Below are 26,847 nucleotides of genomic sequence, written 5' to 3' on the forward strand. Positions count from 1 at the left end.
TCTGAGAATCCTGGGCACACACAAATGTAACAGACGGCTCCAGTTCAGGTTTTATTTGTTTTGTAGTACAATAAGAGTGCAATCTGAATGTACAAATATTGAACAAAATGTAAAAATATTATTTATGCAATGCCATGGAAGGAAATTAACAGAGCAATGCAACTTACTTCATACTGACCCTGTTTCACCTCTTCTTATGGCAGGTACCAGTCATCTACATGATCTGGAAGGGGCACAGAGAGTTCTTGAAATCTTAAGGAACTCCAGCCAAAGAACAGCCTAGCAAAATCTGTGGGAAGATGTAAAATTCTCCCAGCTCTGTGCAACGGAAGTGCTGTTTGTTCTCAGCTCTAAAGGCTGAGCAACTGCCCACTGCAGCACTAAGAGGGCTGCCAAAAATCTTGATCCAACTCCTCTCTCTTCTTGCAAAACTAACATTCTAGAACAGTCCTCAGTATACAGGTGGCTAGGCTTTCTCCCATAAAGTGCATCTGGTTTACATCTTACATATATATACCAAGTGCAATGACTTTCCCTGACGAACTGTTGTAATAATCCTCCAAGAAGGAAGGTTGCCTCACCGAAGTACCTGCTGGTGGCATCTGCAGCCTACTAATGACCCAGTGAAATGCATGCATTTTACATCTAGGATATGCCGATGCACTATATGCATTTAAGTAACCTTTTCCTCCACGCTTTATCTTTCCCCCTATGCCTTATTCATTTATAAATAAGACTTTCCAACTAGGAAGTGGTGAGTGAAATAATTTTCCCACCACTGGGAAAACACCCCTATGTCAAATACAAAGACAGAGCAGCAGTCCTAGCTTTAGCACACAGTTTATCTCCACTGTTGTGGTAACTATACTGGAGACTGGCATGTGCAGACACGAATGAATATATTTTCTTTTTTGCTGATGTCCTTACCTCAAAATACATGTATTTTCTTTCATGAGCTGAACAACTTTAGTAGGCTTCCATGTAAAAGGCTGGGACTTTATTGTGCAGCATAAACAAAAACTCTTCTATGAAGTCAAACTTTATTTTTCAGTTGCAGCCTTCTCTATACTGATCTTTTGGTAAAATACATTAAAGATGCTGGTGGAAAAACTCACATAACGTTTTTTTAATCGTGCAAAAGTAAAAACATTCAGTTATCAAAAAAGCATTATAATTTCAACCCCAACATGGTTTGTTTTGTTTTGTTACAAGCAAACAGACAGTTTTATAATCTGTAAAGTTATATGCTGTAGCATAAAGTGTCACATATGTAACGTTAAGTGTTTCATTTTCAAACTATGGCACAAATACGTATTAGCCGTAACAGTCTCATCTGGCTACCTGTAGCCTAATTTTTGGCTAATCAGTTTTTATTTTGATAATATGAAGTAAAAGCTTCTGAAAAGTAAAATGGGTACATGAAGTAGAATTCAAGAATTCTTAGAAAATATTAAGGTTCCCTTATATAATACAGCATAAATAATTAATGAAGGTTTTCTTGATGTCCAGAGAAAGTTAGGGATCCTAACCATCCATGGAGAATTAGCGCCATTAGTTTGGTAAATAAGACTAGCTGACTCGGTTGTTACACAGTACCTTCTCAAAAGCTTGAACACTTCCCAGAAGGATTCAGATGTACTGGCTCTAGGAGAATATAAATAGTCCACCAGTGCTGAACCTATGTTTCTTCCTTTCTGAGAGTCCTTACTCAACAGTTCTAGCAAGTCTTTGTGCTTTGAATAAAACATGAGCTCCGGTGGAGAAAGCTGGCTCATACACATTTTCCATTATCTTCAAAGTTCATTGTGTGAGTTTTTCTCTGCAGCTTTGAACATCAGAATGGAATTAAAGATTTTTAGAGCTGGTCCCAGTTTAATGCTCATTATTTTGACTATGTCTGATTGGGTCATTAGCAGAAATGCTTCTCCATCAATTTGCTTTAAAAGAAAAAAACACACAAAGTTATTAATAGGTCTGACAGTGCAGCAGTATAGATGTTTCAGAAAACATGAAAAGAAAATTCCCAGCAATTTCAGACAGTGTAAAGAAATGGCTAAATACAAAACACTTTCAAATGCTTTCAGGAGAGCTTTGATTTCAACCTTTTAGACAGATCAGCCAGTCCAAAAGAGCAGGATTACCATCCTTCTGCTTGAAAACAACCATTTGGCTAGCTATTAGCTAACCAGTTCTTATTTTTATACTGACAACATAAAGTAAAAGCTACTGAAAAGTAAAATGTGTAAATGAAGTAGAATTCAACTGTACTGCAGCACAGTAACGCTTTTTAACATCTGAGGTACTCCTTTTATGCAAGCCTCGATAAGAAAGCTTCTGGATTTCACTCCCAGCTGCAGAACTGGAACTCCCTTCAGACCACCCCCTTTTGTTCATTAAATAGCAAATTAAAATTAATTTGGTCCCAGATGCAAACAGGGACCAGGCTACATAATACTGCCTCTTTGACACAAACACAACTTCTCAAAAAACTGAGTATTTTTTCTGCTATTTTAAGCAACATTACAAGTCAATATTCTCCTGTAAGCAAATCGCTCTGTCAGCAGGAGCACTAAATCTGAACATGATGAGCCACAAGGCCCTCACTTCCAAGGGCTTCAATGGGGCCAACACTTTTCTTGTGTAAACTTCAAGCCACTTGGGTATCTACAGTAAATTTTCAGTGCAACATAAGCAGGATAGCTAGACCTAAAAGCCAAGTGTGGTTAAGTCAGGAACACTGCTTAGGCTTGAAGATACTAATTTGAGACAAGAACAGTATAATTTAAGTTTCTAGAAGACAAGCTTTCTGAATCAGACACGCTGCAAAGGAAGCCTGCAAGGTACACCCCAGCACTTTAAGTTGTGAGGAGCACTGCAGTGGGAACAGAAACATACAGTTACAGTTGCCACAGTTACTTTCTACTCATTTTGTGCACTAAGCCAGACTGGGTGGACTCAGAACCAGAAGTGTGTGAACATGGGGGTGCCCACCTTTTTGCAGCCTCTTAATATAAGCAGGATGAGGGTTTATTTCCACAGCAAAAGTCTGAACCAGCACCTTCTACCTACTGAAAGCCTTACTGATGCCAGTCAGTCCATGCCAGTTGGCCTCACTGGGAGAGGTTTCATTTACTACTCACAGGCAAAGCCTGAGAGGCTAAATCCTAAAGAGGGGAAGTACTTCCTTACACCTCTGAGAATGAAAGCGTTTAGGACTCATTCATCTCTGTGGCACTTCCCACCTGCTGACTTGATTAGCAATATGCCAGTTTTTGTCGATCTTAAATTCATTGGTAAGACACCCTAAGTGACATAAGGGATGACCTAGACCTGCATACCTGTTGCAACTGTAAAATGTCTAACATCTAAGCAAGTTTAAAAAGCCCAGAAATGCAGCTTGTCAGTCCTTTTGATAAGCAACTGTAATAACCATTACAATCTACAGAACAGCCTGAAAACTTTTGTTGCAGGACATCAGTAGGGCCATCTGTATGTATTTTCCCCAGTAGGTGCCTTCTCAAGTCTAAGGATGACAATTATTCCTCACCTGAAAGGCTGGCTGACTTGGGATATTACAGTATCAGACTCTGCCCATTCAGGTGGTCTGGCTGGGATAAGCACCTGAACTACTCACTCTGGCAATCTGTGATCAAACAGCCTTCTTGAAACTAAGCATTAACAGCAGTAGCAAACCTCTGAGTGGAAAAGAAAAAGCCAAACCAGCTTATAAAGGCCTATTGTACCTTAAAGCCCTATCACTTCCTAATGACAGCTTTGGCACAACGATCTTCTCATATACCAGAATGCATGCGTAGCATGCTCATAAAGTAAGTACTGACTCCTTTGAACCTCATCAGAAACCTTCAGATCTTTTCACTTTCCGCTCACTCACATCACATTCTTAAACTGGCTGTATCAGAAGGAAGAGCATCAAGAGCTAAGTGTGATCAGACAAGAGTTTTAAAAGGTGGTTATCTTGAACAACTGCTCTGCTTTATTTAATTATTAACATAGTGCAGAACTAAAATAACACACTTATAAACTTCCTCAAACCAGGTGAAGAGAGAACAGTAGTAAATCACAAAGTTCCTCCCCTTCTACCATTAGTTTAACTTCAGTTGCAGCAACAAAGCTAGGGAAGCGTGAGAGACCTGGCTGACACTTACCTAGTTTTATCTTCTTTACTTCTTTCCCACTCCAGCCCTTCCTGCAAACCAACCTAATCTTCCATACATTTGCATATGATTTTAAACATACACTTAATCCTACTAGTTTATATGTATTTTTAATGATGACATAAAACTAATCTTTCCACCGAGCTTTGTATTCTGTGTCTTTTTTAAATAAAATTTACCTACCTCATCTTTAAACACCTTGCCGTGTTCTTCACACCCTGGTAAACTCCGTATAAATTCAGAGACCTGCCATCAAAGTATACAACAAAAGACTCAGTAAGACCCGTGCCTTCTCAAAATACTCTTAAACGTTGACAATCATTAGTTTTTTAGATGCAGCCTCATATTAGGTGTTCTACCTTCTTCTACGAGTACGTGGACTCATGCAGCTGGGTGTTTAAGGACAAGATTCACAAAATCTGAAAACTAAAAGAGCATGTGCCACCCTTGTCCACAGGACATCTAAGAGTGAGAGAGGCTACTCCATCAAAATCACTCAAGCTACTCTATCCATGCAGATGCAGAACCATGCATCTTCTCTTGGTGGATCAGTTCTCACAAACTGAAATGGTTGCTGCCTTCCTCTTCTTTATTCTTTACTGCAGAGAGATCAGCAAATTCTTTTTCAAAGTTGATGCTTCTTTTTTCTCTGAAGAGATCTGACTGTCCCAGCTGCAGAAAATTTCCTTAGCCATAGATACTTCTGGAAGTAAAGCAGGAACTAGACCCTGTACATCCAAGCATTAATACGTACCTGAACAGTCATTGGGCTCTAATCTTGAAATCAGGTGTCATGGCCTGACCATATCCATACCAATCCACTCAGCACTGTACTCTCACCTCCAAAACAGTGTGCCACACACAGACTATGCACCGGGAATAGCTCCTTGGTCCGGGCTGATCCCTAAACCATTCCTCCAGAACGTATGCGTGGGTACTAGATGTGGTTGATGTAGACCTTGAGCACCTGACCATCTGGGCCACACATTTAGCACTTTTCTTTCCCTTTTTAACTCCAGTGAAAAAAATATATACACACATACATACCTATCTGTATCTATACCTATCTATACACACATGAATTAATACTTAATGCTTCCAGGGCTGGATGGCAGCTGAATGGGCATTTTGGGGTTCTGTTAGATTAGGTCTGGCTGACTCTAATCCTTGAAGTACTAATGCATTACTGCTAATCTACTCGGCTAATCTAAAGGTTTGAATCAATGAAGACTTCAAGGGCTTGTAGTGAGGTAGAAGATACAGGGGAAACTTACCTCATCTGTACTCCACTTAGAAACCTTACTGGCTGGGATCCCAGCCACACTTGGAAGGAGCTTGCTCTGCTGTTCCCAGCGCAAGGGTAGGCCAGGGATTTGCAACTTGGAAGACACAATAACGGGTTGAGAAAGAAGTCTTTGTGTGTTGGGTTCTTCAACATCTTCAATAAAAGGAAGCAACAAACAAGCGTTAAATCCCTCAGTCAGTGATGAGATCAGTCACAGTAAAAGCACATTCATTTCTATTGATACATATGGGCCTCCCTACACAAGCTGTACGATTTTGCTTACATCAGAATAAGAGGGGTACCATGACTGTTCTTCCACTAGTATGAATGTGATTGTATTTGCTCTATATAAATATAACTACTCTCATGTGGAAAAAGTCTCTTCCGACACAACACAATTCTATGCCAACACAACTGCTGGCATACCACACCACAGGTCACATAATTTTAAATACTTTGATACAATAAATCACACCTACATTGAATAGCTACATGTACAGTAGTACAAGAACTAAGTTAATTCCAGGGCTGAGCTGTTACAAATTCATGAAAAGCAGCACTGCACTGCTACAAAATTCCAAGTGAATCAGTTGTACAGTTTCAGCCCACAGAACATTTATGCCTCATCCACAACAAAATGTTTTTCAGTTCTGAGGAAAAAACACAAATGTCTGCAAATTCCTTGCTCCCACTTTAACTGAACATTTTATTTGGGAAATAACATGTAACTTCTCCATACTGGTATGGTTTTTTTACAAAGTCATTTCCCTTTTTATCTCGCTTCTCCATAATGGAAGGAATGAGCTTCCATCCCACTGGCCTCAAAGGTAATGTACCAGTGGGAGGGTGGCTTCAGCCACATGCTGCTGTTGCTGCTGGTGTCTGAAGAACAGCAGCAGTTGCAGATGTGCGTAGGAGGAGAGAGTGAAGAGGCATGCCTCAAATGACGTCAAACTGCGTAAGACATCTACATTTATTTAGATCCACTGCAAACACAAAAACAACGTGCCTGCTATGAACTCAGGCCTGAATGCTTCCCGACTGCAGAGCCAAATTGTAGAAAAGCTCTGGAATTAATTTCTGAATGAAACAGCCAACAAAGAACCTATACCTAATATTCCTTACTAACATGACTTCACGCAATCGCTCACAAATCCCTGTGCTATCTCTGTTTGGATTGCTCAGTTCTATTACTGCTCCATTCTATTTCAGTTTTTGGGAAGTTGCTGTTATTCAGAGTTCTCCCTATCCTTAACATTCTAGTTTTCACACATTTGTGCCCAACAACTAAGGTACAAATTCCTACTACAGACTTTTGCCAGCACTGTGGGACTGGTCCAGAATATGTAATGTGGCCAATACAGGATATGATTACATTTGCTTGTGTTGCTCTACTCTAGCTTAAATTTTTGGTTTTTTCAATACTTACCCTCATTTTATATCAATGTCAATTATTCAGAAGTTGACTCTTAAGCCATTTAGTCAGTATTGTCAGCCCACTGATTAAATTTTTTAATAGACTCTTTATTTTTTTCCTAGCATCATACTCTTACTCTTGGAAATGAGTACTCTAAATGTCTGTTTACACTTCACTGTTGTTCTTCAGATGTTCCTTAAGAGTTTCTACTACTACTAAAACTCTCAGCGAGAAAGAAAGAGTCTTGTAAGGCAGTAAGCATGCTGAATGTAAAGCCTGTTTTACCGAATAGTATCTTTCTCACTGTTCCCTTGAATCCCCTCATCATCCTTATCCTGATTTTTTCTTTCTAAAGAAGGTCTCTTAAGAGCTGAAAATAGAAATATTTAGCTTTTTTTGTTTGTTTTCCATTTGCAACACATGTAATACATTGATACTATAACATAATTAGGAAACGACAATACTGTGTGAAGAAAAGTCCAAAGAAATTGCACTCCATTTTTTGCACATGTTTAAACATAGGTACACCTAAAAGCATATAGGTACATGAATAGTGAGTAGCAGCAATAATAGCTAAGGTTACCTGTCTATCCCGTGTTTTCAATAGTGTCAAATCCTAACAGTTACAGATGAAAAATCTATGCTGGGCATCTATCCATGCTGGTCTTTTTGGAAAACTTCAAGCAAACACAGGTTAGCTGGTTATGAACAAGGTTAGTAGAAAGTAAGTTCATGAACATGACACTGCATAATGCTAAACCTTGTACTCCACCTATCCACATTCAAGAGCTCTATTTACTGACATGGAAAGGAATGCAATGCCTAATGCTTTTGAGGATGTGGTCAAAAATGCCTCTGTTCTCACCCCATCTCGTATCTGCCTCATAGGTAAAATGAACGGCACAAAAGGAGCATGTAAAGTGCCGATTTACCCAACTATATGGAGGAAAAGGAAGTCCCCAAGCCTGCAGCTGGTATAACCACATCCCTGACAAAAGGAAGTTTAGGTTTAGTGTGGGTAACTTCTTGCAAAAGACAACGCAAAGCACAGCATTTTGGCTACAATCTACAGCTGTAATACCAGACATCTAAAGTTCTCCCTATCCTCATGCTCTGGTATTCCTCATTCTGCAAGCCCTGCTTCCCATAGAGAGACAATCTGTGTTTGTAGACCAGAGAAAATATGTCATGTATTCCACTTTATGTCTCAATTCGGACATAATCCTATTTGCAAGACAGCATTTGTATATGGTACACTGATTTAAAATGAACTTCAGTTGTTCTCCAGCGAATCCTTTACAGTTCTCTTTGGGGAACAAAATTAATTTGGAGAGAGGATGGGTTGGACTTGATGATCTCAAAGGTCTTTTCCAACCTAAACAATTCTATGATTCTATGATTTAGGAGAACAGTTAACTTGAGATGCACCATGGGTTAGCCGGTTTCACCAGATCCACAAAGAGCTCCTGGAACCACATAAATGAAGAAACAATATTTGCTTGCCAGCTACACGTGACAGCAGAGCCACATGCAGTAAGTTCACACTTTTAACCCTGACCACTGTTCTCTGCTGACATTTTGCTTCAGAATCAGCCCACCTGCATCTACACTCTTTTTCATACTTAATGCCACCTTGTTATCCTTCTCCCTGAACCCTGTCTTCCTTAATTCATCTCTATCCTCTTAGTGAGTTATCTTCCAACAGAATATAACCTAATGTTTCAAAGAAGATAATGGCATACACTTTCTGGCATTGACCAGAGAGACCATTAACACTGTTCACTCCCTTCTGCATGTTTTAGCTCCTAGCATGTATCAGGATTTGTGTCCATAAAAAAAAGCTGCTATGAAAGGGCCATGACTTCAGTGGAGCTCTTTAGCTCCAAATAATCTTCCTCCAAAAAAGGGAAAATACCAGCACACGTTTTAGAAAATATCAGTAGAGAACTGGTCAAGTATGGCAAAAGCAGACTGAAGAGTAACAATGTAAGTGACATGCAGAAAAAATAGGGCAACAAGCACAGGTACCAGTCCCGACAGTACACAGAAGTCTGCACAACTGCAATTATTTTAGCTTGAGCTTTTTATGACTATGATAGCAAGAACTCAAATGATCCATTTTCATCCTAAAGATTAAGTATTCTGGCACATTTAAACAAACAATGGCACAAACTATATGTATAAAAAGGAGGTAAAAAGGATAACTTTTAAAAACAATAACAGAAAAAAGTGTTCTAGTTTTATAAATCTAATTATGCAAGACCTTACACAGAAATATATCCTAATAAGTAGAACTTGTTGGTGAAATGTTATCCAAATAGTCAATTCTGCCAAACTCAAAATGCTTCACAAAATCAGGCCGTTTCCTTAGAATAAAAAAAAGAATTGCATACAATTTAAAATGCTCCGAACTATTTGAGTGTAAATTTTTGGTATTGTGATATATAATGCAAAATCAACATCAAAACAGTATGTTTCCATTCTGCTGAAATGAAGTAATTCAAATGACCAAAACCTCTCTTTCCTTCACCTGCTTTACAGAGATTCTTCTTTCAATGCATCATTTTCTCCAGAACTCTGAACTACACCATGTTTCAAAACACCATAACAACCCCGATTTTTTACACCTTTTGCCCAGCTCTAGTAATAGATGGACTCTCTCATACTTCACATGCTTGCCAGAGTGCCTCTTAGATCTATCTGAAAACAGAAAAGTGCTAGCAGACAAATGATGGTTTAAAATAAAACAAATATATCAGAGGTTAATAATTAAAAATAAAACACTACCTTGATTTTATCTTTATGCAATGCTCGAGTAGTCTCAGAGAATTTCATAGGTTTTACAAGGATGAGCTCACTTAAAAGGTAAGAAATGTAGACCTTAAAGAACCACAGTTACTCAAGTCTCAAGATTTTTGACAAGACTTACAAATTTTGTGTTGCACAACAAACTGCTGAAGAAAAAAAATCTAAAAGTTTAAAGAATTAAATTATGAAATTAAGACATTTAGTTTCTCATTGAACTTGCATCAATTAATAAAATTATTGCAGCAAAAGCTACACTGAAACAATGCACTGACTCAGTTCAATAACTAGCCTGGTATACTGTTTCACACAGGCAAAATAATTATGAAATGTAAGACCGTGACATTCTGGATTTGTGCTGTACTCTTTCTAAACAATGAGGATAAAAATGAATAATGAGCAGCCACCTCAATCCACCCAACTGGATTAGTGAACAGCCAAGAGTTTCAGCACAGCAGTACACATAACCACAAAGAGCAGCTTCTGTTAAGAGCAGGGCATCAAGAGCATTATCCAGGGTCCTGTCCTAAATATTTCCAGCAAAAGAGATTCCATCTCTTCTCTAGGCAGCCTATTCCAGCTGTTTTCATGGTGAGCAGTTTCTTCCTTATATTCAGACAGAATTTCCCCTGCAGCAATTTGTGCTTACTCTCTTTTTTTCCCATTTCTGCATATGGGCTGCTGGAAAGTACCAGACTGCCCAACAGGCTGAGGCTGGGCTGAGGAAGTCACCTTAACTTTGTGTTATGTCTGCAATGTGTAAATGCTTTAATTTTCTTTCGAAACACTTTTGAAGCAATAAGTGAATGTTGTACCTTTATAACTCAGACTTAAAAGTCACGGGAAACATTTCTGAAATGTAACTTTTCATACCCGTATTCATTTTGCACTCATCTTTACAACTGGGACCAAATTCTTGGCAAATCCTTTGATAATTACAAGATAGCATTAAAAGTGGTTTTTTTGTGTCCAATAACTTTTTGGACACAAATAGTGAATGTGGAAAATAAGCTGCAATGCAGTTTCATGAAGAATTTCAAGGGATGGCACACTTATTTAGTTCTGCAGATTTTAATAAGAAACAAATGAAGTACTGCCAATTTACCTTTAATTTCATTTGAAATAAGCAGCTTGTTTTCTGTCTCCTCTTCTTCACATTCTTTGCTCTTTATGGAGTCCTTTGTCTGTAGTACTCCACTGAGGAAAGTAAGATGTTCATTTTTTATTAATACATCATAAAAATCACTAAGCACGGTGACATCTCCTGCTAACAATGCTATTAGCACACCAGGATTCACACACAAAGGATGCTGTATCATAATAAAAATAAAAAAATAGAGGATCTAATTTCTAACTTACACAGATGGCATGACTACTGACATGCATTTCGCAATGAAGGCTCAAGAGTAGCGTAAACTAAGATTACATAAATCTTACCAACACACTTTTGACTTCATAACTGAAACTGGAAAATATCCAAATGCAGTGACTGGATGGGTGCAAGGCAGAAGATGGGAAGAGTGAAGAACACATATAGCTGCATCTCCCACAAAGCCTTACTGTTTTTTCAGGCCATTTTCAGGAGCTGTCTAAACATCTCCTACTTTTTCTCTGCTCGACCTTCATCTCCAGCCTACTCCAACTCCTGTACTACACTGACGTATTGTTGTGCAGCTGTTAATGATGCCACTGAAAACATGTATTCTTTTGTTACTGTTTTTGCAGTACTTCTACTCTAAAAGAGCTGCTCTTTGCCTGCTGCCTGTGACTGCTCCCTCAGCTTTGCCAGCCCAAACACCTGCAAAGAGGGAACACTTTCCCCTTACTGAGAAAAATGAGGCAAAAGAGGTGGAAATCAGAGAATGTCTCAAAGCTGAGGGCCGGTGTATTTGCATCTTAAAGTCAGCCCATGGGAAGTTCCTTTTCAAACTCTGTCTTCAGAAGGTATTTCCAACCTGGTTTCTTACAGAAATGAAGCTTTTAAGAACTTGCTGACATTATGTGTGTATTTATTTCCTTCTGCTCTTAAGAACTTGAGAACCCTTTGGCCAATTCTTACTAAACCATCATAGATGCAGAGTTCTCAGATATACTAAGCAGGTAATGAACATGTTTTAAAAATATGCATCAGGCAGAATGGTCTTCAAGTCAAGACTGCAAGAAAGCCCACTACATGAACTCACTGTTTACCACCTATCAGAGAAGCAGCCAACAAGAACCCCTTCACAAATGTCCCAAACTTGAGCTAACACCTTGTTAGACATCAAGATCAACTAACCTCAAAACACAAATCCACAGAAGCAACAGACTTGTTTAATTCCATTGTTTCCATTTATACCAGTAAACCCAATTTATACATTAAATACTATTTATAATATTAAATACAAGTAAGCATGTGGGAATAAATAAGCTAGCAGCTGCAAATTCACTAGCATCAAGAGAAAATTATTGAACACACTATTAATGGTGAAAAATGAACACAACAAATCAGAAAATTCAGCCTTTGTAGTATGGTAGGACACCAACAATAATGGTATGACAAGCAGTGCCAGTGGAACGCGTACAGCAGGCATGTCGTCCTGTGCCACAAAGGACTTCTCCACAGGATCTTCCTCAGAATTATCACCTGCATTTATTTACTTAAAAATTATTTTCCTAACCTCCACAAACACAGAAAACTTCTGAAGTGAGATGCTACAAAATAGTGCAATTCATTACAAAGCCAAAGTAAATGATTACTGTAACTCAATGTATAGGAGAGAGAGCACCAAAACCTGTGAGGAAACATATCTTTCTGTTTTCTTGAGGACAATTTTCATAGCAACATACACAGAGAAATTTTATCTCATCAGTTAAATACAAGATAGTATCATGAATTAAAGATTTTGGGGAAGCGGTTGGAAGATAAATTGAATTTTCTTGTGAGAAGTAGTACCATTTGATTCCCAAGTCTGGGTGTTCACCTCCCTTCATTGTAAATATTTCCAGAGTGGAATTCCTATTACAGTGAAATTCTTTTTCTACTCTAAAGATAGTATAAATTAAAACTGAATATGCTGCAGGCCTGTAATTTTTATCTTGATTTCTAATCTCAGGAACATTCCAGAGGGACAGACTGCAGTTTTTACACACATATTTTTGCAAAGCAAAATTTTCTAGTATAATTGTTTGTATGCACAGATACCTCTTACTAGTTTAAAAAAAAAGAAAAAGAAGAAAAAGAAAGGAAAGAAAGGGAGTAAGTGGAACTGGAGATTAGCTGAGATTCACTTCACACATCAAAATAATCTCATGGTTGGCTTCATATGTGGTTGGTTCCAAAGACTTGTATGAAACAAAAGATTAGCTGGAATATGAAAGTATCCACAACTGTACTGAAGTCAAACATAACTAAGTCCACACTACAAGCTCAGCAGCTAAAGGGCACACAAGTATACGTATCTATGTCTTCAATTATGCATGTGTACTTTGAACACATATCCAAGAAGATCCACTGGGTATTGCAATAACTCAATGTTTTATAACTCCAGTTCATATATACCTAACGTTGTGAACACTGTTTTTCATGCCTTTTTCAAAGGAATGAAAATTATTCAAATAAAAGTCCTCTCTAATCATGCTGGATACATAAAGAATGTGGAAAGCTAGGTGATAAAATGCAGATAGTCATCAGTGTATTCAAACAGTTCAAATACAAACTGGAAAGCCTCTGGGTAGTTCAAAGTTGGCAGGAGGCTGTTATTCTCTTAATGAAAATGACTCAATACAGTGAACAGATAGCACACGTATTGGTTATTTTAGGTCTTCATAAAGATAGCACCCTCTAAAAAAAGAAAGCAAAAATTGTTCTTCAATTAATGTCACATGATAGTCTGTAAAGCCGAAGTTTATTTCTACAAAAAGATGAATTTACTACAACTATGGTTAAAGTGATGAATGACAACTGTTATTTAACACAAGTTATTTCAAAACTACAAATGCAACTGCCTTGTCTCTTTTTTTGATGTTTAAATTCACTTGAGTATGACTAGTGAATGCTGTTTATTTGTGGTACGGAAATTATATCAACACTGCTTGACACTCCTACTAGATGTTTTTCAGTATAACTTGAACAATATGAGCTGATCAAAATAATACGAAAGAACGTTCTAAAGAATAGCTGACCAATTTTAGAAGATGCAAAAAGCTACACCTTCATTTTTCATTTCATTTTTTACTTAGGCTTTTTGGAATAAAGGAAACCAATAAGTAATATTTCAGAAAAGAAAAAAAAATCTAGTGAAAAGAGGAAGCAGTATCATAAAACACTGCCAGATCTGGTTAACCCAATTTGAAAAAAAAGTTTTTAAAAAAATCTTGCAGCAAGTTTCACAGGATTTAATTGATTCTTAACAAGATAATCAAGTTTCAATCACCAGCTTTACTGTGAGGCATTCACCATATAATACTACCTCTCCAAAGTCTCTCAAGACACTGTTATTGCCAACATTTACAGTTCATCTATTATCAACGCATGATAATGTAGCTGACACTTAAATATACAACAGATGACACTTCTTGTTCTAGCATGTCTTCTATTTCTGTATGAAAATAGCCAATAAAGTAATGCACTGATACTGTAACTAATTCAAAATGTAAGGAACCCTATTGCCTCACTTATCCCCGTGAAAACACTGAATTGTATCTTTTTAGTTTCAAAGATAGCCTTTTTAAATATTATTTTCCAGTGCAAGCTTGGAAATGATCTCATGCCATTTTCTGTCAAAATGATATTCTGAGAGTGTCTTTTACTTAGAGAGTATCTATTATTTGAGAGAAGAAATTTTGAGAGTTAAGGAATTACATTTCATTTGTAAATGTATGTACATATTTGTACATATACAATAACATTATTTGTACACAGAGGTAGAGAAGAAGGATCTCAACTTCCAATAATTTCTTTCTCTTGTAGTACTTTTCCTCTCCTCTCTGATAGGCATTTCTTATTTCTTAAATACACTGTGAAACTCCCTTCTTCCCTATTTCTAATAAAGACAGCTGAAGAACTTCCATCTGCCTCCCCACTACTTCCACGAGTTCCACAGACAAATTGCTGCACTGCATTGCCTTGCAAGCTGCATTTCAAACTGACTGACTCCAAAACAACTCATACTTTGAAAGGAACTGATAGTTACCTGGGTGCCTTCTTTTCTTTCACATCACATAACAGGGGCTTCTTGCATGGAGATTTACTTTCTGCATCATCCTGCTTAGCTGTTTCAGGTACAGTTTTCCCAGATGATCGATTGTGAGCTGAAGATTTCATACCTACGTGACCAGGACTGGGGCATTTTCTGTCACTGTTTAAAACAAATTAACAAAATGTTTAAAACTGAAAGAACCTGAGTTATTCAACTTATTTTCAATATGCGTAAAGAGTCACTAATGTAACTGAAGATATACAAAGTTTTTGGTTTTTTTAAGAAATACACAGAAGTTTTTCATCTGCCACCAACAAAATTGTAAACCTGGGATTTTCAGAAATCACAGTACAGAACTCTCTTCCCCGTGAAATCAAAGGTAAAACATTTAGGCAATTCAACAGGAAGAGAATTTGCCTAATGTTATTTTCGATAATAAGCTGTCCACCTCAAATATTTCTAACATAAGAAAACTTTGAAGTATCATTTTCTGCCTGTCCCTTCTATCCCTTCCATGATATACCACCCTCCAGCCAGGACACTTTAAAAATGTTATTCAGTCTCTTAACAGGGACAATGAAAAAAGGAGCACTTGACATGGTCCCTGCTACAGAGAACACTGCTCAAACTGTTACTAGCTTCACTGGGACAGTACCTGGGCTACCTGTCAGAGCATAATCAAGTCACGAGATTTCTACAACCCTGCATTTACAGGAACAATCAATCCAAGCAGTGCTCTTTGACAGCTGAGTGTTTTGGTTTTTAAAGCATGAAGCTGAAACTGTCTCCGAGAATACGATTTAAAATACCACCTATCAAAAATACATGGTCATTACAGTGGCAACTGGAAATCTTCACTATGAACATTCACATTTACGTTATGTAGCCCTTGAAAAGAACGGAAAGCCATTCTTCCTTTCCTTTCCTTAAATTCTCTGTGGATCCCCACAGCTCAGAATAAGCACAAGAGTTGGTGTCCACAATTTCGGATAGAAAACTATCATCTGGAAATCATCATCATGGAATCACATCCCTTTGTTTTTTCCCAGGGCTCCTACTCGAAGCTTCAGCTACAGACTTAAGCATCGTTCTTGCAAAACTTACTCCCAGTAATTTGATTCCCTACTCCCACAACAAGAATTTATAGCGGCTGATCTTCAAAAAGCAGTATTAATTTACAGTCACATCAGTAAGGCCAGCCCAGCAAACAAAAGAAACACAAATAAATCATTTTCTTAAATGAAACCAACTAGCAAACATTCAATTCTGAATTCCAATTACCTTAGTAGTCTAGATAGTTACACTGAAGATGAAAATGAACTCTTGTTAGATCATACACAGTAAAATCAGTTATCAGCCTTTGACAGCTAGGTGACCTTTTCAATAAGCACAGATAAAACCATGTGCAAACAGGCAGACCCTTCTGAAACCATTCAGCAGTTACCTAACTACAAATTACATTGCAGAATACAGAAGTAAATGTGTCCAATTAGTCATGGACATCACTTCAATTGTAATTACTTGATTACAGGAGAGGTGGATCTTTCACTTGCTTCCACTTTTCTGTTTCTGGGGACAGGACTGGCTGCTGGCATCTCTCCGCTCAACCGGTCAGGTAAGAGGCTTTCTTTGTTCAAGTTCATCTCTGAATATGGGCAGTTGACTGCACTAGAAGTTGAAGAAAAGACATCAGAGACCGGTTTTCTAGAAGCAGATGCAATTGATTAATATAAAGTTTAGAAAACAATGGAATAATTACTCATACTTCAAAATGTCAATAAATCCATGCATTAAAAACCTCAACCAGAATGGTTTTTGCATTTCCTTTCGACAGCAAGTTATGTAACACATATATTCTGGAAAACTGCTTGATGAATGTTTAGCCAGCTTTCTCATGGTGATTTATATACAAAATACAGGGTGCCTTTGACTATACCCACCTCTCTCCAAATAATGTCATATTCCCATGGTTATTTTTTCTGTGAACAATAGTATTTCTATTATGCAATGTCTGTACAGAAGCTGCGTTGCAAGGGCACAGTATGAGGAATGGTGCACATCCTCCTACTGCGGCAAATGCCCCATCTTTGCAAATGCCATTTTGTGATACTCCATTAACAGACTGTGATATTTTCGTAATTTTTCCTATCATTCAGCACTCCCTATTTCACTGCACGCAGCTAGGGAAAGAGAGAATGTGACACTGCACGTAAATATTACTCTTAACAAATGCAAAAGCCGTACCTCCCAAAGTCAGAAAGCCCGTGTTTGCATAGGAGGTAGGAAAGGGAAAAAAGAGCAACACAAAACACATGGGGCTGAACTAGGATTTTTTCTTCAGAAAACCACTCTGCAGTATTCAACTGATCAGTCAGGCTACACACACTTCAAAGACAGTATCCTAAACTCTGAAAGGTATATATAAGCCACAACAGTGAATAACAACATACTCAAGTTTTCAAATCTCTATTTAAGACACAGGAGAGGCTGTACTAAACATGACGTTCTATTTGTGGCTCATGAACTATGACACTAACTAGAATGGGAAATTATGTTTTCCTACTCACCTGTATTAATACAAGGACCTCCATAATGGTAAAATGTAAAAAATGCATGTCTGTGATTTTGCTTACTTTCTTTTCAACAATGTAACTACCTGCCTTTCCATAAACCACTCCAATATTTTATTTCACTGATCGTTACATGCATGATTTCCAAACAGAACTGCCTAATATAAACAAGTCTACCATGCCAGCCACATCCCCTGCCACCTCCAAATTACAAAAAATAACCAGAAAACCAACAGCTTTCATTATCATGTTCATTTTACAAAGCACAGCATTAAAAATGAAAAAAGGCCTTTTAATCAATATATGCTGTGCATTCTCCTTTTCCTTTACTGATGAAGCTTTGGAGTCAGAGAGTTAATATGTATCAACTCCTATGACAAGGTTCGACCAGTATTGGTGACCTAATTTTGGTCTCACCAACATAAAAAGTTGGTCAAAAATTACATTTCTCTCAGCTGTAGCATGAAACGAGTAAATTCCTCAAGGCTACACAGACCAAGTCAATCAGTCCTTGCTGGGGTTATCAAGACAGGAGTCCAACAGCATGTCTGATTTTTCAGTTGGTTCACTTGAAAACAAGACAGTATCAGCCTTTTTTTAAAAAAATCCTTGTATAGCTGTGCTGAACTTGAATTATGGAGGAAAAAACTTGCCAGGAGAATACAGTTTCTGCTTTTCTCATCAAGATGAGATCCCTGTTTAAGCTCATTCCAAGCAGATATTGCTCCGTAACAGCCTGTACGGTGTCTTCAAGGGACATACAGCTATATCCCCAGGTGACCTGATGAAACACAAAACAATCGTCTTTGCTTTCTTCTGAGGAACTGGATGGTAGTCCCAGCACCTCCTCTGAGATACAGGCACTGATTTTTTTTGCCACGAGAACCTTCATACCAGGAGTTTTCACAGCTGAATAAGATATAGCTGAATGTGTGGCTGGACTCTAAAGCACTACACTTGAAATAGGATACCTTTTTGTTAATAAAATTGTTTTAAAGATATGGAACAGAATATACAAATAAGATTATTATCTGAGAATATACAAATATACTTTTTATTTCTAAATTCTCTTAGGCAGAATTTGGCATTTTATTTTAGATTTATTTGTATACGTCTACTTATACTTATTTTTCAACCTACTGTTTTTGTCTCTTAGGACTAGCCTCTGCTAGATGTCTTAAAAGAACAAAAAAAACATTAACTGAAATATGGGGAAGAAAACAGGAATACTAGGGAAGAGAGGAAGCTGTTATATAGTCTCAATTCTTTATACTGCTGCATCTACCACAACAATCTCTTTTTCCCCTTTCATATGAGCTACATATGAACTAGATGAAAGATACAGGCCTCTATTCAGAAAAAAGGTTTTAAGGAGCCAACGCTAGTGGGATTTAAGTTCTTACTGTGACAAACTCATACCACTGTGATGAAATACAGTTATCAGAAACTCAGGAATATATTGATTCATACCAGATCTGCCATTGCTGTAAGGCAAAGCATGTAATCTTTTGGCTTCCTATGCTCAGAGGGGTGTTTTGAGGCTTAGTGTTTTTAAGCAGTTAGACGGTTGTCTCAAGGAAAAACTAACCACCTAATCAGTCTTACACCACAATGAAATCTGACAATACAATTTCATCTCTAGCAGGTCTTCTGTTTACCAACACTACAACATGTTTTAAATTAAAAAACAAAGAAAAAAATTCTCAAAATTCATTCCTTCACTAGAACTTGACTGCTTATATACTGCCTTTTCTTTTAGCATTTTCTCGAAAAACAGAAGCCGAATGACAATTTCAGTCAACAGTAGTTATAACGTGATGCTTTAGAGCACTAGATTCCGACGAGCTTTTCTTTGTAATTAAACATTCCAGCTGCTGTATCATTTTTTAAAAAACTCTTTGATAGTCCTTTGATGCTACTATTACTTGGGGCAACAAAAAGAACCCTCATGGTTTCCACCATTAGCTTTGTTTCAACAAAATACAGCATGAATGAACCTGTGTATGAGTTACATGGCTTCAGATCAATCAGTAAATCCTGCTGAATCTCAATGCCTCCAGCCTTCAGTTCAGTTTAACGTGTCTACTACAAAGAATAAAAAATTAATCTTGTTATTCTTACATAAGAGAAGTATTTGATTTACACAAGACTGTAAGTTTTAGAGACAACTCATCTCAAGGGCTCAGAAGTCTTGATGTTTAGGTTACTTAATTTTAAATTAGGGTTTTTAACTCTTCTGTCAACTCGAATCTGGATTTCTGCTCCAGCTTGCAGTTCGCCTTAGCACACTATTTTGAGAATAGCAGAGGTTCAGAAGCAGTTTCCAAAATGATTAGATGTCCTTGACTTGGGAGTAACAAGGTCTGCCAGAGGCACAGAGAGAATGCCAAGAAGCAGAAGCAGCAGCAGGTACTCAGTTTGAAACCTCTACTATACATCTGACAGGGCTGTCCACCCTCCAGCACTGCTTCACAGCTTTGAAACCAGTCCAAAATAAAGATAGTCAATTATCATCTGAGCTGCTTTAGCAGGCTTCAGTAGACAAATATTCACATTAATACCACCTGACACACACACCCACACCCCACAGGAGAGTAATCAGCCAACTCTAAATGTTGAAGGATCAACACAGCAAGCAATTAGCTATCTGCAGCACACTGCATCCTACTGAAATGGCAGCAGAGTGGCTGGCAATACATGTCCGTAACAGTTTTCTGAGGAAAGGGAGCCAATGCTTCCAGGGTCCTGCACAGGCTAAGTAAAAACTGAGCACTAAAATAAGCTTCTGGTTTTATCAAACCAGGGAAGATCAATAAAGGAAAAATGCAATGCACTGATTACTACTTCCTGTATACCATTCTGAAGAATTCCTGTGATCATAGACCTAGGCTTTTCTAGTCAACAGAGGTTTTACATAATTAGCCCTTTGCAGAACTCTGATGTAACAGTAGCATATCCCATTTGTGGTTATTTTGCAACTCCTCTTCTGTCCCTGTCAAGATCTATCTCTAGGTAGGGTTACACAAATACCGTTTTTCTCAAAAGGTCAAGAGTAATAGGATAAAACTGGGCAACTGATGGGTAGGCATGGACCTTAGCCTTCTCCAGACATGTGGAGATGTTCCTGTGTTCTATTAGTATGCAAACAAAGTTTCTGAAGCGCAGAGTCCAACTGGATTACTTGGTTTCTGCTACATCTAACATCAGAAGGGAATATAAGACAGGCTTCTCTCTTAACCTGAAGAACAGTAAGGTGGTACTCTGTTTCATAAAAGAACGTTAATACTGAAGTATTTTTTAATATGGATTATTAGTCTTTATGACTGCTTGGAGTATTTTGCAAACTTGTGTGAAGCCACAAACAGGTCTCCTGGTTTAGCTGTACTGGTTGGAAATGTTACCAACCCCAGCTCCTCATTGCCTTCTAGGTGCAGGCTATTGCCAAGTGTTGCTAAGGGATGAGGCTGTACGGCAGCTTCAGGAAAATTCACCCAGATTTGCTCAAACTATCTTCCTTGGTGTGTTAAACAAACAGGTTGGACTAACTGATGGATTAGACTTTATCTAAAACCGCATTTGCTGTAAGTGATACGTGATTAGCAACAAACCTCCAGCAAGAAGGTCCTGACAACAACTGGGGGATGTATGCTTTTTCTTCTGCGGGATTTTTAAGTGATGTCTTTACTTCAGTTGACTTTATAGAAACATTTTTAACTAGTCTGGAAACAAGTGACCAAATTTTCTCTTCCACAATTTACAATACGTTTATCACAATTTACAACACATGTTTATCATTAAAGCATTCTTTCTTAGGAGGAAGCTGCTTCAGCAGTCTAAACCTGACTCAAGACTAGCTATGACGGATTTGGCTGGGGCCAATGATCTTACATAAAAGATAAAATGAAACTTGAGACTGGCATCAAAATCAGAGGAGAATTACTTCAACGAAAAGATAACAACATTCTGCTGAGCTGAGGTTTCCATGTTTCTGTGCTGTGGTTCTCTTACAGCACAGCCTCCACCACGACACATTCAGTTAGTTCACTTTGACTTACACATAGTGCGTGTCAAGTTTCTGGTAAAATTCTTTATTCATGGAGCGCTGACCCAAAACACTAATGACCTGTTTACAACTGACGGCTTTGCATTACTGCTTAAACTCGAAATATCATTGTATGCATTAAACACCAGAGAGCATACAATTCACAATCATATGCAGGTGATCTGCATAATGCTAGCAACCGGCACACCAGTCTCAGTTTCAGCTGCGCAGCACAAAACCCTAGATCAACTGGTGACAGATACCAAGTCCTTATCAACATCAACTTTTCCCAAAAGTAAATGCTTTCACCTCACTACATAATTAATCACCGAGGCTTTCATCTGGTTCCTAAGTTACAAGCTTTCAAAATTATTTCAGAATTACTTAGCATTTTAAATTATCATCTTTTCTGCACACAGGCATTTATGCTGTCGATAGATGTTGTGCCTCATCATGAAAAAAAAGATAAGCATGCTTAAATACATTTCAAGGTTGCCAAGATAAAAGAGCCAAGGGACTGCTACCTGATGTGGATAATTATACCGATTTCAAAATGCCTTTGTTAATTCAGGAAAAAAGTGATGGTACAATGTTAGAATTTTGGGGGTGACCTGGACCCTCAAGTCTGCAGACTGCAGATAAATAACAAATCTCACTGTTTTCCTCAGAAACGCTCAGAAAAAAACCCACAATATCAGCACACAGGGCAAAATGATACAGTTAGTGAATAAGACACTTAATGGTGTTAATTTATTTGCTATGAAACAGCAAATACCTGTCTTATGACCAACAAAATCTCTTCAGTTATATTTTTATAACCTAGAACTATCAGTTAATGTGCAAATAATAGGATTGCTAAGACTGCAGTAAAAATAAACCACAACAGATTTCCCTGAGTTTGTTTCTCAGTATTCAGGATAAGTAAATACAACAACTTTAAATAGCATGGAAAATCTAGTTATAAAAGCAAAGGCTACATGAACTAACTAGACATATAGCTCTTACTCATCCCTTCCCTATGAAACATACAGAAGTTTTAGTGCCAATGTTTATTTAGAGAGACCATAAATTAAAAATTTTTCTGACATAATCACTTACGGTTTCGTTTTCTTTTTTTTTTTTTTTTTTTTTTTTTTTTTTTCCAGTTTCAGCCTTGGGCTAAGAATGGGTTCACCTGATTCTAAGTATTTGAGATGGGACACAGTAAACAATTGGAATTTATTACCTTACAGGCCAGGTGCATTCATAAATCACGCAAGACTCAGTCTACTGGAATATGAAATAAAATGGGTCACAGCTAAGCAGCCAGGAAGCTTTTGAGGCAAGTCTAGTTTACTTTACATTTGCAGTGGGCTAAGAACATGAATGTAGTAGGTTACCAGATGCTAAATGAAGGCTAACCTCTTAAGTACTAACTCGACTGTTTAAGGAGTTATCCTACTGATTGAGTCCAACAAAAAGGGTAAGAACAATCTGAAAGACAGCAATGCGGCATACTGTGTCATGACACCACCACCACAGCTCATGTTGCAACAGGTTTTGTCACTGGAGCTAACCTAGCCATGCCCCTTCCTGGAGATAAAGCTTGTAATGGCAGCAGGAGTTCTTCTGCGTCCTAACAAGACAAACACAATGCCCTGCTGTGGATAGGAAAGAACTTCTTGCAGCAAAAGATGCCTTTTGCACACTAAACATGTAACAACACAGTAAGTTTTGCTGGCAGGTATCTTTGTTAGGGACGAGTCAGGACTTTAACCTCGGCTGATATGTCATCAAAACCTTGTAGCATAACTCTAGTCACCATGACAATTCTCTCACCAGAACCAAGAAAAGTTAGCTCTCCCATTGCAGAGCTAACTCTTGGATCATGGTAGTTCAGTAATATGTTTTAAAAACATGAACAGACAAATAACCAAATAGCCCTCTAACCATACGAGAGCAGAAAGTACAAAGTGATATGCCATCTGAGGATTGTATGACTGTGTCATGGAAAAAATCCAAGAGAATTTCTGGAAGCTCAAATTTGCAAAAAAGTGATAGGATTATATTTATGATACTTAAATTCTCAAATTAACATGTTAGGTTAACTCTATATCCCTTACTAAAACATTCAGGATTCACCTCATACTGTATTTCAAAAATCATCAATTTTTGGCTTAGTAACTGTTTCCCATTTACTGTCATTGTCTCTCTGTCCCCCATTCCATTCTTCCATGCTGCTGCTCTCCCTATGTCAGCTCTTGTCTAGGACAGCTTGGGATGCCCACATTTCTGCACTGTATTTCAGGTGTTCAACAAAAGCATCTTTAGAACCACTAGGTACAAACAGCAAGTTGTTCAGGCTGTCATTCAGGAATATGTCAATTGGAATTCCCTTTCCAGCATTTTTCCAAGCCATCAAGCAAATCCTCACGCCTACCAATCAAGCAGAACAAAAACATCCAAGCCATAATAAAATTAGTGGCCTCATATTTCAAAAGGTTCAAAAGTTACTGCTTTACACATATCTGTCCATAACATCTTGCAAGTTGAACAGCAAACCGAGGAATCCATGTAGGAATTAAATACAGAGCACCTGAACCTCTCAATTGTGACAAAAAATTATGTTCGACAAATCTTATCTCAGCACACCCTGGTGAAATGAAGTTACAGATTGCTAATGTTTATTTCAGCATGTTCACCATGGCAACTGAAATAATTGAATATTTAGGTTTACAAGATTTCCTATTTTTTTCCAGCTTGGATCTGTTTTCTTATGAACAACAGTTAAAAAAACAAACATGTACACACATCGCTCAATTGAAAGAATAACATTACAGTTTCATAGCACATACCCATACCTATGATGGCCGATATGTCTTGCTCTTTTAATGTGCCCAACTCCTTTACATCCTGCTGTGGGACACCCTCCATGCTCTAAAGCTTCCACCAATTCCAAAGGAGCTGCATGTCAGGGGAAAGTACGTATGAGATTAAATAAAAGTATCTAATCCTTAAAAGTTATGTAAGTACACAGGAATAGCAGAGTAGCACAGTAAACATGAAGAATAAATAAGTAAACAAAATCTTATTTTAAAGTAATTTAAAAACACATTCTGCAAAAGCGTGATGGAGGTTCAAACAACCTAATCCACTTACTCTGTGTGATTAAGTCTCTATAGAAGAACCACATCGGTATAAAGAACGCACATTTTGGAGGAACAGCGTGACTTCCAATTTCTCTCCTATTAACTACATGTATTTGGAACCTGCTTGTTTTGCAAAAGCACAGACAAGGTTATCCTGCTGTTCCTGAACATAGGAATCTGTCCACAATGGGTACTGACCTCCTCCATTTTTAGCCCAAGTTTTCCAGTGAACAAGACTTGAAAACAAAGGCTGAAATTGCTACTAAAAAGAATGAGCCATCAGGATATTTTTGACATTTTTACTTTCATGTGTCTATCTTTTTTTCATCAACCTGTAACAATGACACCTGCAGAGACATTAAAGCATGTAGCTTTCAAAACTAGCTTTGATGCTCAAGCAAACACAGTATATAACCCACAGGTTCACAGCAAGCAGGGGACACGTACTCCACCACAGGAAATGAACACCTGCTGCACATCTACAAACATGCACTCTCTCTAGTACTCGTGTTACTTGAGAAGTACATGAACTTGTACCTCCCCCTACACATAACAATACTGACATAAAAGGTTTATTTAAATAATTTTTCCTACATGAAAGACAGATTCTTACTCGCAGATGGATAGTGAAAGATGGAGAATTATTATGTATAATTAGGGCAGTCCAAAAGCATATTTTAACAGATGTTCCCACTATGCTGTTACAACACTACAACTACACTGAATTCCAAAGATTTCTATAGGCTTTAAAATGGTGCAGTGAATGATAGAGCAAAAAATTTTATCTTTTCTACCTGTATGCAGATCTGACACCTATAACCTAACAAGTTAGTAGACTCAAAGGAAGAGTTAACTAAACAGGGATGTTTTGTAAAGGAAAGTCCTGTCTTACTGATGTTCTGGTTTTGCAAAGACTAGCTTCCTACAAATGTTCTCTTCACTCAAAAAAAATCAAACTCTCTGAAAATGTACTTTAAAATGGCTGTCCATATTTATGCAAGAAGCCGCTGCTTGCATCATTGTGAAACTAAGATTTTTATTTTTTTTTCAATCTTAGGTAACAAAAATGTTGCAACCTTATTCAGCTCTTTTGCCATATGATACAAATTTTACTTATGTCGCCACAGACTACTATTTCCCACTGGACTGTTCCTTCATTCAGTACAAGGATGCACATCTCAGATTAAGAAACAGATATGCAGCATCCTGTCTTCTCATTACACACTCTGTGCTTTGGCACTTACCACACTATTGAGACTCTGCTTTGAAGACAGAATGATTAACTTCCTAACAGGCAGTCATCACTGTACCACTGGAATGCTCAGAAAACTAATGAATATACTCTGATGATGCTCCTGATAGGAGACACTTCTTCTTGACATTTCAGAGACGCTGAATTGAGGTACTGAGATTTTCAGGTAACACATTCACACAATCTGTATGCACCTTACCTCAGTTATTTTAGATTTAATTTTTTATCAGAGTACTTGGCATTGCTCAGCATTTATTCCCAAGCACAGCTCTTTCTGATCACAGTTACAGCTGTGAACGCTCAGCACTTGTGCAAACCATACCTCAGAGTCACAACATAAAACAATCCCAGAGAAGATCACTCAATTAAAAATCCTCTGTTCAAAGTTTGGCTAAAGTGATTTTACTACCGTTATCCAGAAACACAATGGCATAGGCAGGGATACAGTTACCACAAAAGTCTCTTCTCCCTGCAACCTTCAGTCTCATTTATGACAGACCTCCTTCCTCTTTAACAAGTAAAACAAAATCCCCAGAGAGGGCAAGCCAGTAAATTCAGTATTATTATTGGAACTATGCTTCTGTTAGATTTACCTTCAGTGTGGGCGCCACTAACTCCTCTTTGCTCAGCTGAATTAAAAAATCAAGTTACCTGGTTATGAGGATTTGCCACAGCATTTGTGCCTTCTCAGTGCAGTCTGGACACCTTTGAGCTAAAAAGCACACTAACCTTCAAGAGGATTTTAACAGTGGTACCCTATCCCTACTGAATGCCACAGCAGTTTCATCACTGGCTTCAAGGTCAGGATTTTATGCAACAGATCTTTGTCATCACTTCAGGTTTTGACTGTGGTTCTTATGCAAACAAAGAAACATTTTATTTCCATTACAGTAAGGATCAATCTACTAAAAAGTAATTAATTACTGACTGTTGATCTTGCACTAAATGTAACATTTACATTATTTTGCATATCCTAGTTGCTATGCTTACTGG

At 37.8% G+C, this 26,847-nt stretch overlaps 1 protein-coding gene across 11 annotated transcripts in view; it reads right to left on the reverse strand.

The window, feature by feature from the left end:
- Nucleotides 1-38: 38 nt before the first annotated feature.
- The window catches only part of L3MBTL3 (L3MBTL histone methyl-lysine binding protein 3), an 84,318-nt gene continuing 57,509 nt past the window's right edge, over nucleotides 39-26,847 (reverse strand). For all 11 annotated transcript variants that reach the window (XM_055713731.1, XM_055713735.1, XM_055713738.1 and 8 more), the window contains 7 exons: nucleotides 24,315-24,417; nucleotides 16,384-16,530; nucleotides 14,857-15,021; nucleotides 10,788-10,879; nucleotides 5,450-5,613; nucleotides 4,359-4,421; nucleotides 39-1,937 (listed from right to left, as the gene is read on the reverse strand). In XM_055713731.1, the coding sequence (XP_055569706.1) occupies nucleotides 1,794-1,937; nucleotides 4,359-4,421; nucleotides 5,450-5,613; nucleotides 10,788-10,879; nucleotides 14,857-15,021; nucleotides 16,384-16,530; nucleotides 24,315-24,417 (878 nt within the window). In that variant the 3' untranslated portion in view covers nucleotides 39-1,793. The remainder of the gene's footprint in view (nucleotides 1,938-4,358; nucleotides 4,422-5,449; nucleotides 5,614-10,787; nucleotides 10,880-14,856; nucleotides 15,022-16,383; nucleotides 16,531-24,314; nucleotides 24,418-26,847) is intronic.

Source organism: Falco cherrug, chromosome 6, assembly GCF_023634085.1.
Source record: "Falco cherrug isolate bFalChe1 chromosome 6, bFalChe1.pri, whole genome shotgun sequence".
Taxonomy (NCBI): Eukaryota; Metazoa; Chordata; class Aves; order Falconiformes; family Falconidae; genus Falco; species Falco cherrug.